Source organism: Parus major, chromosome 3 (assembly GCF_001522545.3).
Source record: "Parus major isolate Abel chromosome 3, Parus_major1.1, whole genome shotgun sequence".
In the NCBI taxonomy this organism is placed as follows: domain Eukaryota; kingdom Metazoa; phylum Chordata; class Aves; order Passeriformes; family Paridae; genus Parus; species Parus major.
The window spans coordinates 17330958-17345504 of NC_031770.1; the positions used below are offsets into that span (position 1 = coordinate 17330958).

At 40.5% G+C, this 14547-nt stretch overlaps 1 protein-coding gene across 3 annotated transcripts in view; it reads right to left on the reverse strand.

Moving 5' to 3' along the window:
* The window catches only part of DISP1 (dispatched RND transporter family member 1), an 86524-nt gene that overhangs the window by 31113 nt on the left and 40864 nt on the right, over positions 1–14547 (reverse strand). For 2 of the 3 annotated variants that reach the window (XM_015622539.3, XM_015622540.3), the window contains one exon: positions 1544–2080. In XM_015622539.3, the coding sequence (XP_015478025.2) occupies positions 1544–2080 (537 nt within the window). Of the gene's footprint in view, positions 1–1543; positions 2081–9253; positions 9378–14547 lie in introns of those variants that run through there. The other variant, XM_015622541.3, reaches the window with a different exon arrangement.

Consider the following 14547-nt stretch of genomic DNA (forward strand, 5'->3'; position numbering starts at 1 on the left):
GAAGCAGTCCAGTAATCATTTGATATGGATATGCAGGGTATGCTAACAGATAGATTAAATAACTATAGAAGCTTTAAAGGCTGGACTGAATTATTGTTTTGACTGCTTGCAGTAAAACAAACCATTTATCATAAATCATTATTCATAATTTCTGAACATTTTTGTACAAGTGTATGTTATGGCAAGGAAGTGCAAGATGAAAAACCAGTGTCTTGGCTCAAGAGCCAAATCAGAGCAGTTCAAACAATTTTTGTATCTGTGAAGTGCGACAAAAAACACTGTTTTATCATATCCAGAAGAAATTTTCACTGTTATTATTTCTAGACTAAAACCAGAAATGCAGACTATGGATGGTTCCCTTCCTCATGACTATGGAATACAGATGAAGTCTTACAGCCTTGTTGCACAAGGAGAAAAAGAGTGAAATCAGTGCAACCATTCCAACAGTTTGAAAAGTATGACTGATCCTACAATAGTTCAACTTCCTGCATACCTTTGCATACAAAATTATACAACATCTTTGCTTGACATTTAAACAAGTATGGAGTGGAAAAAGGATCTCTGATTGTAAGCAGTTCTGACAACTAAGATTTTTTCCATTTGTAAGCAGAATAACTGGCACGAGAAAGCTGATTTGCACTCTGCATTATCATCCCTATTTTCATCTGCTTCTACCTTAGGAGAAATAAAGCTTTATTCACTTTGAGTTTTTTCCACATTACATGTTTTCCCAGTCTGATATTTTTAGGAGTTTAAAATTAGTTCATATATTTCATTGAGACAAAATCTTTGTAACTGACTGAGAAACACTTATAGCTCCAAATTCTTGAATGAAGTTGCAGATGTTAGAGAACAGGGAGAAAAGGTAGTTTTAAATGCTCCCATGAAAATTCACCCCTTTTAGCCCAACTGCAACCCAGAAAAAATAATAACCATGCTTTAAAGCTTCAAACTGCCTTCCTTCAATGGGGAACTTGGTTTTTAGAAATTGCTTCTTAGATTGACTGATTTTGTCCAGGATCGGGAGGCTGGAAGATGACATAAGGGCAACCCACTGAACCAGCTGGCCTGACAAAGAAAAAACACCCTGTACATTTGAGAATAGATCTGTTGAAAGTATTTTTCAATGCATCTTTTTTAAGGAAATATGTGTTTTGATTGGACTGTACAGACACTCCAGATCTTTCAGCATATATTTAGCTATCTCTATACTGGTTTGTTTTACACAATAGAGGTGTACCCTGTGCCTTCTAAAAGAGCTAACGAGCTTCCAAACAATCCCCAAGAAGAAAAGAAAACAGCCTTTTTTTTCTCCCAAGAAAGAACTAATTCAACTCAGGAATATTCATGGATCCCAGCAAAACAAATCTCCTGACTTGGTTTCTTCTGGAAATAACAACTTGGTAATGCATCAAAAATTGATCTGTAAAATCATTGGGAAAGAAATTTGGTTTCTTTCCTTTCAGATGTACTTTTGTAAGAAAACAAAATAGTTCTGTAGATTACCCATCCTGAGAACTAAGAAACAATGCAACCTGCTTACCTTATCCTGGCTATGTGTTGCTGCACAGGCTGATGCTGGAAATGGTCAGGCCACTGATGGTGAAGGCAGAAGGATGGGGAGGGCTGAAGACAGCAGGCAGGCTGATAGACAGGGGTGTGTTTTTGGCAAATAGAGGCTGAGTACTCAGTGTGTGGCTGCATGCAGCACGAGGTCATAGGAGATGGTGCTGAGCTGCCAACCACTGAATGACATTCTTGCTTGCTATTATGGCTACTTAAAGAATGATGGTATGGACAAGGGTGGCAGCATTGCGACAACATCTGCTGAGTTCTTTGGTTGTCTAAAGGCAGAAAGGATGGTTTGATTGTACCATTTAGTTGCAGGCAGCCATTTGGACTTGGTTTTGTTCTTGGTGTTTCCTTGGATGGGAGCTGCTGGACCGTGATGTCTCCGTCATTCGCTGCAACAACCCCTGGGCCAGCAGCATTTGACAAGATGCTGCCATTGCTCAGGACCACAGAGTCACTGGCGTTGCTCATAGCCATGCTCCAAGTTCTCAGTGGACACGTGATGTTCCTGAAGAAACAAATAAATCATAGTTTAGAGAGCTACAGTGTTTTCAGATGCTCAAAAATAACTAGATTAACATAAGTAAAACTCTGCTCTGAGCTCCACCTTTCAAAACGGAAATAGAAAGGAGTCACATGCACTGCCAGGAATGTTTTAAATTACTTAATTTTGTTAAACAAAATGTTAAGAATGAAGTTATGTCAGTTTTCAGTGATTAAACCAAATTATAAGTCAAATGAATAGAGATTTGACAGTGTCTATGTCACAGCTAACAAGTAATGGCTGACATGCACAGAACAAGATCATTGTGCACAAAACTAAGCTAGTGACACTATTTATAAAAACAGATTTTGGTATAAACGGTGTCACCATCCACACCTTGCACTGCAATTTACCTGTGTGCTTTGAAAACCTGCAGGAGACAAGCCCACACAAAAGAGATTATTTAATAACCAATAATATGCAGGTTTCAGTAACCTCCTTTCCAATTTCTACTAAAAACAAGGCATATTCATGTTTATAAAGAAATTTTGAGATGCCTCATTTGAATAAATCAAGCCATTTCAGCAGACATATCAAATTTTCTGAATAGTAGACTAGATCTTTAGCAGAAGCTCAAAATGAACTGTTACAAATACTGATAAGACAGAACACAACCACATGCTTTTCCCAAGCTGACAAAAAAATAATCCCAGGATTGAATTACTGCTGATTGAGAAGCTCTTGTTTCTCAGTGACATGTATTCTAAAGGCAGTACATAATGTACTGTCTTGTAAATAAAGGATATTAAAAGGTTTTCCAAGCAATACGTAGGTAAATGAGAACTACTAGCATTTTAGAAGTGACCACAGCTCAAGATCAAAACTTGTGTGAGGTGCTCACAGCTGCCAATTTTACCCATCTTAACTATAACTTTGTTTTAATTAGATGAAAAGGTAAGTTGAAGATCATTATTTTGATAAACAACATGAAAGGTCAAATACCACACTGATAAGAGTTTGCTACCCAATTTACGTGGGCCTGGGGGAGGGAGGAGGAGAAAGAGGAAGAAAAAATACTAATTATGTACTACTTAAAAGAATAAATCAACACTTGTTGAAAAAACAGAATCAGTTAATTATTACTGCTTTGACTTTTTAATGCTGAATTTAATTAACAGCATTACAAGTGCAAATTGCAAGGCTTGAATTACAGACACTGAACTTTGCAGAGAGAGACAACATACATAGATTAAGGCAGATAATCAAGGAAGTTTCTAACTCTCATTTTTTTCCCTGGTACCTCTGCTGAGTGCTCAGAGAGCTAAGCCTGTCCAGCCAGCTGAACTATTTAATTGCCTGAATGCTAATTCTGAGCAGAAAGTGCTTTGCCGACTGGAATGCTCCCCCTGGCAGCCCCCCGCGTAGCATCTCTCTGAGACAGAGCTAAATCCTCCACTTCTGAAACAAAAATTAATCCTCTGCTATTTGTTCTAGATCATGTGCAGAGCCAGATGCCCTGGGAAATCACTTTCATTCAGATAACTGCTCAGAACAGGAGAATATGCTGCCTGACAAGCAAATTGTTCCAGCCTTCAATTCCACACATTCCTGCCGGGTACCCCCTCCCCTGGCCCAGGCAAGTCAAGCCCAAGGAGGACTTTCTGCTGAGCACAGAGAGCAAATTCAAGGGACTGGATAAACTTCAGTTTGGTCTGAAAAGACATATTAGTTATGTGAAATTCCACTGTGTTTCAGCAGTCTGGTTTTCTCTCACACTGCAGGCAACACCAAACCTCTGTGGACACAGCGAGAGCTGGACATTGAGGCAGAGAAAGCTCCTCTCCAGGTGTCTGGCAGCATTTTAGGAATTTCTGGCTATTTATTTTTACATTCACTCACATAAGAGATAGGCTGCATGGTGATGCTGTTCCATTTGTTTCTAAGCTAGTTGGGCCCATCCTCATTATCACCTGAAACTGCTGTACACTGATCAAAGTTACTGTCTACTGTAATAACTGAACAGAAGGGAGAGAGACTGCAAATATCTGATATTTCAGGATGACTGACCCACATCCCTTCACTTCAAACCCAGGACATGTACAACATTAATTTTTAGTGGCTGTTTTCAATCACTTCATGAAGGAAACCACACATCTCTGTGCCAGGCACACACGTGCCAAACACAGATGCCCAAACTCGTGCCCGCAGCAGACGGGCAATCCCGGCACAGACACACGGGCTTGGCCCTTCAGTGGATCTGTGCCCCTTGGAATGGGAATTGTAACTTTTGTCCAGACAGCTCAGCAGCCTCCATTTAATATGATCAAAGAGAAATGCTTTATTTTCCACAGATGTACTATCTACCTGTGTACCTTTTGTTCAGAAACATTTTAGAACTACTGAATTTGACAAAAAGTACTCCATCATCATGTCATCAGTACCACAACCTATATTTCTGCCTTTGTTCTCCTATTGAACGAGCAATTCATGAACCATTTCAAACATTAAAATTTTAACAGATAGAGTTAATTCTTTCTTTTTTTCCTAAGCCTTGAGGAACTCTTGAGTTCTGTCCATTTTTATGGAGTCTTTTAGAGAGGCAATGGAAGCACCTGCTTGCCTTGAAGTTCTTTCAATGACACATTAAAGCAAGAGTACGAACAACTGGGACTCAAACCAATTCACTACCATATGAGCTGGGCTGTACATTTTCATTTGGTTTGGTAACTTTTCTGTTTTGAGTCATTGAATTTGACCAGGCTAATGGAGCTGGGCTGTACATTTTCATTTGGTTTGGTAACTTTTCTGTTTTGAGTCATTGAATTTGACCAGGCTAATGCAATCTGAGTTTTGTTTCACTCATGTTTGAGGTGATTAAAGATTCTGTACTATGGTACTTCATTTGTGTCCCTCTCTACAGAAGTGACTGCAAACCCACCGACAGCAAAATTTCACCTGCAGCTGTCACACCGAAATATATTCTTGGATTATATTCTTAACTCTCCACTGTATTTTGTCTTCTCTGCCATAATTGCAGTGATTGGGAACTTAGAGAGGTGCAACAATGGCCCAATGAAATAGTTATCTGAGAGTCTTTAGCGGATGAATAAATAAGCCAATTAAGATGTGACAAGTAAAAGCATAGTTGAGCTTTTTAATATGACATGGGCATGGAAAATCTAAAAATAAGAATCTTTGAAAATTTAGTCTTTAAGAATTCTGAATTCTTTCCATGTTGAAGTTTATTTTTGCTGCACTTCTCAGATTGCTTTAGGATCTGGCATTCTCCAGTAGTGGGGTTTTCAGACTTGTGAAAATTTACACCTGAAAGCTTTGAAGCAGTGGACAGGTATTCAGAATAATGAGGCCGTAGAAAATACAAGTTCTAATGCAGGCAGCCCTACTTAATATAAGATTAAATACAACTAGAAAAAGTGTTAATCTACATGTTTAATACATCCCACATCTCTAGCTGGACACAAGGTATTTTAAATCTCATCATCTGTTTAGAAATTATGCCAGCTGGACTGCTAAGGAAAGAAAACCAGAATTGTCTTTAATTACTGCACTCTGGATAGCAGTAACTGCTCAGAAAGCACTTTAGCCATGCAGTTCAAAACAACTCTTTGAAGAGTATCATATCTGGAATGTACCATGGTCTGCAGCAGCGACGTTCCTTATGACAGTTTTATGGAGTAATCCATCTATTATTTGTGGAGCTAGCAGTGAACACACCTCACCCAACAAACAGCTGCCATTCGCCTTGCAAGCCCTCCAGGAGATAAAGTAATGCTGTACCACACAAGCTATGTGGGATTTGGTGCTCCATGACTAGCATGTTCTTTTAAAACTTGAATTAAGTTCACCTGTTCCTTTGGCTTCAACTGAAAGAAGTTTTCCTCAATTTAAGTTTTTAAAAAGAAAAAAAAAAAACAACAAACAACAAAAACACCCCAACCAGACTTAAAAAAACATTGGATCAACAAATCCCATCTGGACTCATAATGACTGCAATTGGGAATGATAAAAGTGCAAATCCAAAAGGGAATGACATAGTGGAAATTTATAACCTAGTATATTAGTACAGATAATTAATAGATTTTTAGGAGACAACATAGAACAGCCAAGTGTTGAGGGCTGTTTTAACCATATAAGAAAAAAAAATATCCAAAATCTGTAAATTGCACAAAACCAAAACTGAACTGTTGTAAGACTTTAGACTTTTCATTTAAGGCAGGACAAAATTCAAATTATATTTCAAAGTTATCTAAAGCTTCTCAGCTGTAGTCAGCACTGCACCACTCAGCCAGCTGAATCAGCCCAGGCTTTATGGACTTTGCAGACCTGCTAGCTACACAAAAAGCAAAGATTCTGAGATGAACATGATGTCCGAAGTAACAAAAATGTCTTTTCAGGTTAAAATTCATCTAAACCAGCTGGATTCCAGAAGCAGTGCATTTCTACAATAAACAACATTTAACAATCCCAGCACTACACGGTAAGGCTCCTTCTACATGAAATACTGTAATGGCCTTGCAGTCCTTTAAGACGCTGAAGTTTCCCAATGTGGCCAATAATCTTACAGTCTGCAAACTCAGTTAAATCCTCTCCAGGCTTTGTCTGCTGTGCCAGCCAGTGCACAGTTACTCTAAAGGAGGGTTTGCTCCTCCTTCACATTACCAGAATTCTTTGTATCTTTGCTTTTTCTCAGTGCTGAGAGAAGTAACAAGTGGTGCCTGGTGTTTGATACTGGATTTCATGGGAGATGTCTACTTATCTATCACTGCAGTGGTCTTTAGAAAGTCAAACTACTTTTTAATGTTTTATGGTTGTTGATCTCCATTTTGGCTCTCAGCAGGAGATTTTTCAAATTCTCCAGCTCTTACTCCAATGCTATCGTATGTGGTGCTTGGTTTCTCTCAATACTTTAATTTTTCCTTTTCCATTTCAGCTGTTAACCCCTACCTCTTCCCTGGAAAGCTTTCTCTATACAAAATACAGGCACTACCCAGAACAAGCCATTCCTGTGCTTTCCTTTTTGTACTCAGATATTTCAAGTATATTAAATTTGTGCATTTCAGCTTCAGGAAGTCTCAAAATCTTATTTCATCAACAAGCAAGTTTACCTAATATATTTTTTAATACAGCCATTTCACTTTGAGAATTGGTATCACACAGCTCCTATTTTTGAGAAATTCCATTATGGTCAGTTTGTTTTCTGCACTGTCTATAAATACCCATTTTCTCAACTAGTGTCACCCCATTAACAAGTAGATCTTCAGCAATCTAAGTCCTTGTTCCATGAGGCAGTAGTTGGCAGACAATTATGAAGCAGAAGAGGTTTGTAGAGGGGAAATTTCCCCTCCTCCAAGTGTTCTGAGAGCCAGCTGTCCCTGCCATCCCTCTCCAAAGCCTGCGAGGCTGTGAAGCTGTCCTGTCCTGAACCTGAGACTCCATGAGTTCATTTCCTGTGTCGCAGGCTGGCTGGGGAACCGCAATTCCTGTGACAGGGAGTTTCCAGATGTCACCGTGCCAGCAGCACAGCTCACGTACAGATGGGCACTGGCAACCAGCATTGCCAAGCCGGCACAAGAAAGGACCCACCAGCGACAGCTATGGGGTGAGGGAGCTGGGAAAGACTGCAAAGGCTGGGAAAACCAGGATTCTTCAGACCCTCAGAAACAGCTTTTGCTTTGCTTTTAAGCTAAAGTTACTTCTCCTGGCAAAGAGAGCAAAACAACAGCAGACCATTTCCAGAAATCATTTGCAGAGCTTCAACTACAGAAATCAATGTCAGTGCTTTAGCTACAAAGTCAAAATTTACAATAGATATAATTAGACTGTACATAGAAGCAACAACAAGGAGCTCTGAACTATGTTCCAAAAGTTTTGTATGATTCTAGAGTTTTAATCAAAAAAAAAAAGCATATCTATGTAGAGAAGATGGAAAATAAATGTATTAAAGTCTGAAAAAGCTTCAAATACACTGAGTATTGGAATGAAATACAGCTACAAGCAAAAATCATTGGAACCACGCTACTTCAAGAAAAAAACGTGCATAGTTCTGGAACACAGGTGTATACCTCAGCACAGTTTAAGAGCCCAGAAAGCTGTTAAAAAAACCCGAAACACTGCTTACAACTGCCACACTGTCATCGCACTAAATCTTATTTACACAACTTACTGACTTTCCATTACCCTATGAAAGACTTTAAAGTTTCTGTAATTGCAAATATTCTGATCCAGAATAGCTCTAATCCTGCTTACATAGAGCAGGGAGAAACCAAAATACGTCTCCTTTTGGCTGTAAGAAGAGTTACTTGCATTGAAAGTTCTACATGTTTTAATTTCAACATCCTGTGGGATTAACATTGAAATTATTACAGCTGTAAAGGGACACAAAAGCAACACTCTAAGGTATGGCCCCAGGTATACCTACCATCACCATAGCTATATTAACGTTACCTAAAAGGTTAAGAAACCTCTCCACCATCTGCTTAAAATCAGACCTTTTGTTTTCTGTCCAAATTTAAAGGCTGTGTTTGAACACAGTAACATAGTAACAAGAGAATTGTTACTAATATTAGCATTTTTCTTCCTATTTTAATAGAAGCACTAATACAATGTTCCTCTACAGTACATTAAAGAAGGCAGGGACTCACTGAGAACGTCAGGGCACATCAGGCAGGTACACACTTGCAGTCACACTTAATTGATAAACACAAATCATTCTTTGCATTTGTCTACAGAGAACACAGCAAAGCACTTTTACACTATCAGTTCAGCTCTAATTTTCTTCGAAAGCTAAACATGGGAGTTTGTTTTGTTTTTCCCCCCGCTTCACTTCCCAAGCATGAGTGGGTTTAAAGTCTCCCATTTGCTAAGCTGTGCTTTGAAGGTCAAATGATAAACCTTGTACAGCACTTTTATCACAGCGCATCTGCCCAAAGAGCCGGATCTCGAGTAGGGGAGGGTTTGCTTTCTCACCAGGCTCTTCAGCACCGGCAGGGTCCCGCGCTAAGCTCTCCGGCATTTCTACCCCGCGGAAAAGTCTCTCACAATACCAGGAGCCCACTTGCATTACAGAGTAGCACTGCAGTCTAAATAAACGCACTGAGTTAAACCTCCATCCTCACGCTTCCCGAAGGCACCGCCAGCCCCGAAACCACCCAGCGGGACGCAGCTCTCGCCACTCACCAGCCGCAACTCGGGGCAGACGGGCAGGAAGGAGAGGGCAGCCCGTTCTCGATCCAGGTGTCCCCCGGCTCCGCGCCCGCTCTCCCCGCAGCCGGAGCCGCTGCTCCGCTCGCCCCGACTCTGGCCCCGAGCGAGGAGCGCCGGGAGCCGGGGCCGCCCCTCCCCGCGGCAGGTCGGGGTCTGGCAGCGCCCGGCGGCTCCTCCCCTCTCCTGCTGCCGCCGCGGGAGCCCCGGGCCGCTCCCCGCCCTCCCTCCCGGCCCCCTCGGATCGGGCTCGGGGAGCGGGGAGCGGGGCCGAGCCGAGCGCTGCAGCTGCACCTGCCCGCGCCCACCGGGGCTGCGCGACCCGCGGGCTCCGCGCCAGCCTCCACACGTGGAGAGCACGAGTGGCACTACCTTGGCACCGGCGGCTGGAAATGGAAAGAGCCCAGGGAGGCGGGAGACTGAAAACAGCTCCGGGGCTCATTTGGAGTGCTTTTCAAACTCACTTCAGCCCTCATTAGCTCCTGGCAGGGGCTCGTCCCCCAGCACCAAGCTCTTACTTCATCCTTTGGTTGTCAGGCATTTCTTACAAAATATTGGTGTGTGGCTACAAATCTCCAACAAGTCTCCAGCAACAAAATACCTACTGGGACTTAAGGGATTTTATCCCACCAGATTTTAGGACATTTGTACCTAAAAAACCTTCTTCCACACAGGAATACTCGAGGACCTGGCAGTTCATCTCCACATATGTCTCAGATAACATTTTTTTATAAGATTTTATAAATAGAAGCGTAATTATTAGAGACTATTAACGTGAAAAACTGAAAAATTCACGGTTCACAACTCTAAATGAAAAAATAGAGGTTACCAAAGTCTGGAGATATTTAAACCCTCAGTTCTAGGTATTAATGTGGGGAACATGGTACTCGCTCACTTAGCATAGCTGTTCTATGAGAAGCTTAAAACCCTACGAGAGGAAATGCTATAAATAGGTCTCAATCTGTGGTATACCAGGATACCATGTTCAAACTAACTACTAAAGCCCACATGCTCACAAGCCTTGTGTTTTGGGAGCTGACTCCTGGTTTTTCCTCAGCTCTGGGTATCTCAGATACAAGCCTCAGAACTGGCGTCTTCCTGGGGTTTGATCTTGTGAATCAATTCCAAGATCTGTAAATCCAAAGTAGATCACAATTCACAGGCATCTGACTGGCTTTCAGAAGTGCTCTCCTTACTCTCTATTGAAATACAGGAGCTCTGATTTCAGGGTCAAGTTGAACTGGTTGGTGCAAAAGGAATTTCTCATCTATAAACACCTTTACTCTTTGTAAAGCAAAAGATTTAACCAAAGGAAACTCTGAGGTTCAATTTCCCTTAGCATAACCTTAGAATGGCGCATTCCAATTGTGACAGAAGTCTTTACACAAGGCTTTAGCCCTTCCTGCTAATTAGAACTGGTCTTTTAACAGGTGGTGAGAAACTGTGCTGCTTCCCCACTTCTAAGGGAAAACATTTTTTTTAAACGTATCTTTCTTGACTTTCTCACTGAGCTTCAACTGGGCAATTTCACTGGCATCAGCAGCTGTCTCCACCTCCCCCACACCATCAGCATCCTATCTGGAACATCATTTTTCTAACATTAATGGATTCTCTAACAGAAAACTTTCCATCCAAGGTAGAACCATTCAGCGTTAGTGATCTAGGACAGATTTTATATAAGAAATGTATTTTGCTCAAGTGTATTTATTGAGCAAAACAGCACTACTACAAAGAAGGTACCTTTCAACCATAATTCAAAATGAAAGTAGGACTGCAATACAGTATTCACTTTCTGAATATCTGAAACACATAATATAGCCTGGAAGCACCGGAAGAATAATCTCAAAGTTACTTTTCCAAAGTCACGCAACTCCGTGTATTTTAAAAAAAACATACCTACTAACACATGTATTTCTGAAATGTGTAAATATTAGTGTGTATCAGTTCACTGCAGCTGTGTCCCTCGTATTTGCTAACCACCTCAAAGAAGTGACAAGAAGCACATAATATTTGCAAACTGCTTTTATATCTAGGAGGAAAACGACTATAAAAATCTAAAGGATTACAGTCTATTAAAACTCTTAGATTATATGTGCTGAAGAAAATAGTGTTAGTTTCTTAGCATATAAATTTAACACAGATACTTTGTTCCCAAGGATGACAGAAAAATGAATGTATAATGCATGTTCAGAGACACGCTTAATAAAAGTATTTGTCCAAATGGGATTTAAGTAGCGTATCATATATTTGAATTACAGTCTTGTAGTAGATTATTGCCCTTACAGTATCTGAAACAAAAGAGTTTGGTTTCTCTCACTATGTGCTGAGAAACCTTTTCCCTACGCTACACTTTGGCCTTGCAGAGCTTTAGTTGACCAGGATCCCCCTAGTATATTCCTGGTTTGGACATTTCCACCATCCACCCTTCAACATCCCCTTCTGCATCACTTCTAAAGTTGATACTTATTCCACCATTTATCTCCAGCAACAGCAGACAAATGCTGACTTCTTTACTTGCAAGTGATTAAAAAGTACAACTGAGCCCTACAGCATATGGAATGTAGGTTCAGGAAAACTAGGGGAAGGTGAAAAAGGATGGAAGAACTTAGAGTGATTCAAGGCAGACCAGAAATGTCAGATTTGATCTGTGGAAGCCTCGAGAGGATAAATGAGTAACACTGCCCTATTCACTGCCTGGAAATGCATCTATGCAGGGAATCTGGAGAACATCTGCACTACTAATTCCAGCTTTGGTTTAATTCAAAATTATCCTTGATGCATCAGGAAGTTCTGTCTACCTATGGATCTACCTTCACAAATACTGTGATTTTCAAAGAAAAATTCTTTAACTTAGTTATCTTAAGAGATGCTTTCTCTAGTTTTCTATTATAAGCTGTGGGTTTTTTTAATTGAGATTTTAAAATAACATTTTTCACAGTACACTTCATGATTAAAATCAGGTAGTAGTAAAAAGACTAATACAGTTCTCAGATTGCTGTATACAGTAAAGAGAGGAAAGAGGTTACAAAGATAACCGTGGTAGAAACTCAAATGAGCTGTAGCCTGTGTAAGAAAATGAGCTTAAAAAACTTGTATTTACAGAGTAGGACTGACAGAGTGTTGTAGTTTATGAAGTTTGACCATTCTCTCTCTTCAAACAAGATACAAAGAGCTGCAATACTTGGCTATGACCCTTTCACAGCCTCTCCTAAGCTGAAGACATTGGGCAATGCCATTGAGTGCCAGCCAGCTCTCCATCCTCTGGCTGCCCATGATCAAGAGCCAAGACCAAGCTGCCACCATTCCACCACAGGAGGTGCAGATACACCTTGTACCTTTTCCTGGCTGGATGACTTTACCTACCTCTCTGAGCTTAAGATGACATTAATCATAGGTTCTTCCTGTCACAGTGTTAACTCTTCCAAAGAGAGATCCAGAAGAAGCTGAAAGACTTTGAGCACTGAACGTTAGTAAGAGAGCTGGTGGAAGTCTTGGGGGTTCTGGGGATGAATGCGCGATGAAGGACTAAGCAAGTACTCAGGAAAAAAGTGCAGAGGCTTCCAAAATCCTTGAAAACCAGACAGAAGGCACAAGAGGTGCTGTAGAAATTCTGATGAATTGCTAATGAACTGGGGAGAATAAGGGAATATGGAATAAGAGAGCCAATTAGAGGTTAAAATGACAAAATGAGTTCTGCACGTGGCACATGTACTCTGCACATATTTTATTACAGCTACATTGAATTTTTATTACAATTCCTATGCACCTACAGAATTTCCTGGCTGGTGGGTTTTTTTTTCTCTTGGATGCAAAAGTCTGTTGCCTTTTAGATGCCATAGCACAAGTATTCACAGTAGGCAATTTACCAAATGCCTTTTAAAATAAACCTAGCAGGAAAAATATTGTAGAAACCAACCATTCATTTACTACTTTTCATACTAAAGCATATTTTGATGAAACACTTGAGGTAATACTAAGGTAGCAGTACCTACTTTAACTATTCAGAGGTACACAGGGCACAGACCAGGAACTTCCAGCTTCTAGCAGCACATGGGACATGCCAGCAACATAGTGAGGAAGTTAATTGGGCTGAGTCAGCCTGATCCATCAGAGATTACAAGGTCTAGACTGCTACTGATCCTCACACCTGACAACCTGCAGAGAGCTCCAAGAGCCTGCATAGTTTTCCCAAGTGTTCTTGGGTCCAGAAATATGAGACAAAGACACAGAGTGACTTAGCTGAGATTGCAGCCATGCAAATGTGAGCTGTCTGCTCCTAAGCATAAACTGAACCTGAAAAGAGAATAGCTGTGTCCATAAGGAAATGACGTTGGAAACTCTCAAAATTGGCACTTGGAAGCCTCTAAACATTGGAGTTAATTTACAACCTCTATTACCCATCCAGAGATGAAAGAAAATATTGCAAAATATAAAAACAAAAGCAGCCAGCAATGAGAATCTGGCACTTCAATGTCTAGGTTTATTCACTTGAGCTACAGGATGAAGAAAAGGAAGTGATTGAAATTCAAGGTGTTAAAACCTGCATCCTCTTATACTGGTATTCTTCTATACCCTTTTTTCTTCCCCTTAAAGTGTACAAGACAGACCTTCTTATAAATACAGGTTGTACTATATGCAAAACTGATTCAATATCATCATATACCTATGGCAGAAGCCTTAAGTAGAATCCTCCACTTACAGACTGCTTCCTCCATAAGGATGAAATTTTGCCTGATCAATAGAGGACATGAAGTAAATTGACTGTCCTTCTCTAGCTACCACTCATCCAGACTTTACCACAAAATCTTTCGTAACTGATAACCTGGAGAAAGGCTGAGACCTGAGTGAGTTTATAGGCTGAGAAATCTTTACATCATGCAAAGCAGTCTTTTTCCAGCACTAGTGACAGGGGAAAAGTTAAGACATGCTCACTGCTCATGCTCTACTCATTGTGGTTGTTTTTTGGGCTTTGGTTTGTTTGTTTGTTTGCTTGGTTGTTTGGGTTTAAGATAGGCAAAGGACATCTGGCTTGGATTGGGAAAATTTAAACTCCACATATTACATTCAATAAACCAGATACCAACATTCTTTTTAATATGCTGGAAACCGGACATTTAAGGCCACATCAGCTTAAATAACACCGAAGGTCAAAGCACAGAAATAAATTTCTGGGGGCAAAGAGGGTCTTTCATTGTCCATGAAATGCCTAGAACAATGTCCTCTCAGTCCCTAGTGTAATGAAAAAGTTAGTTCAGTACAAGTCTGCAAAC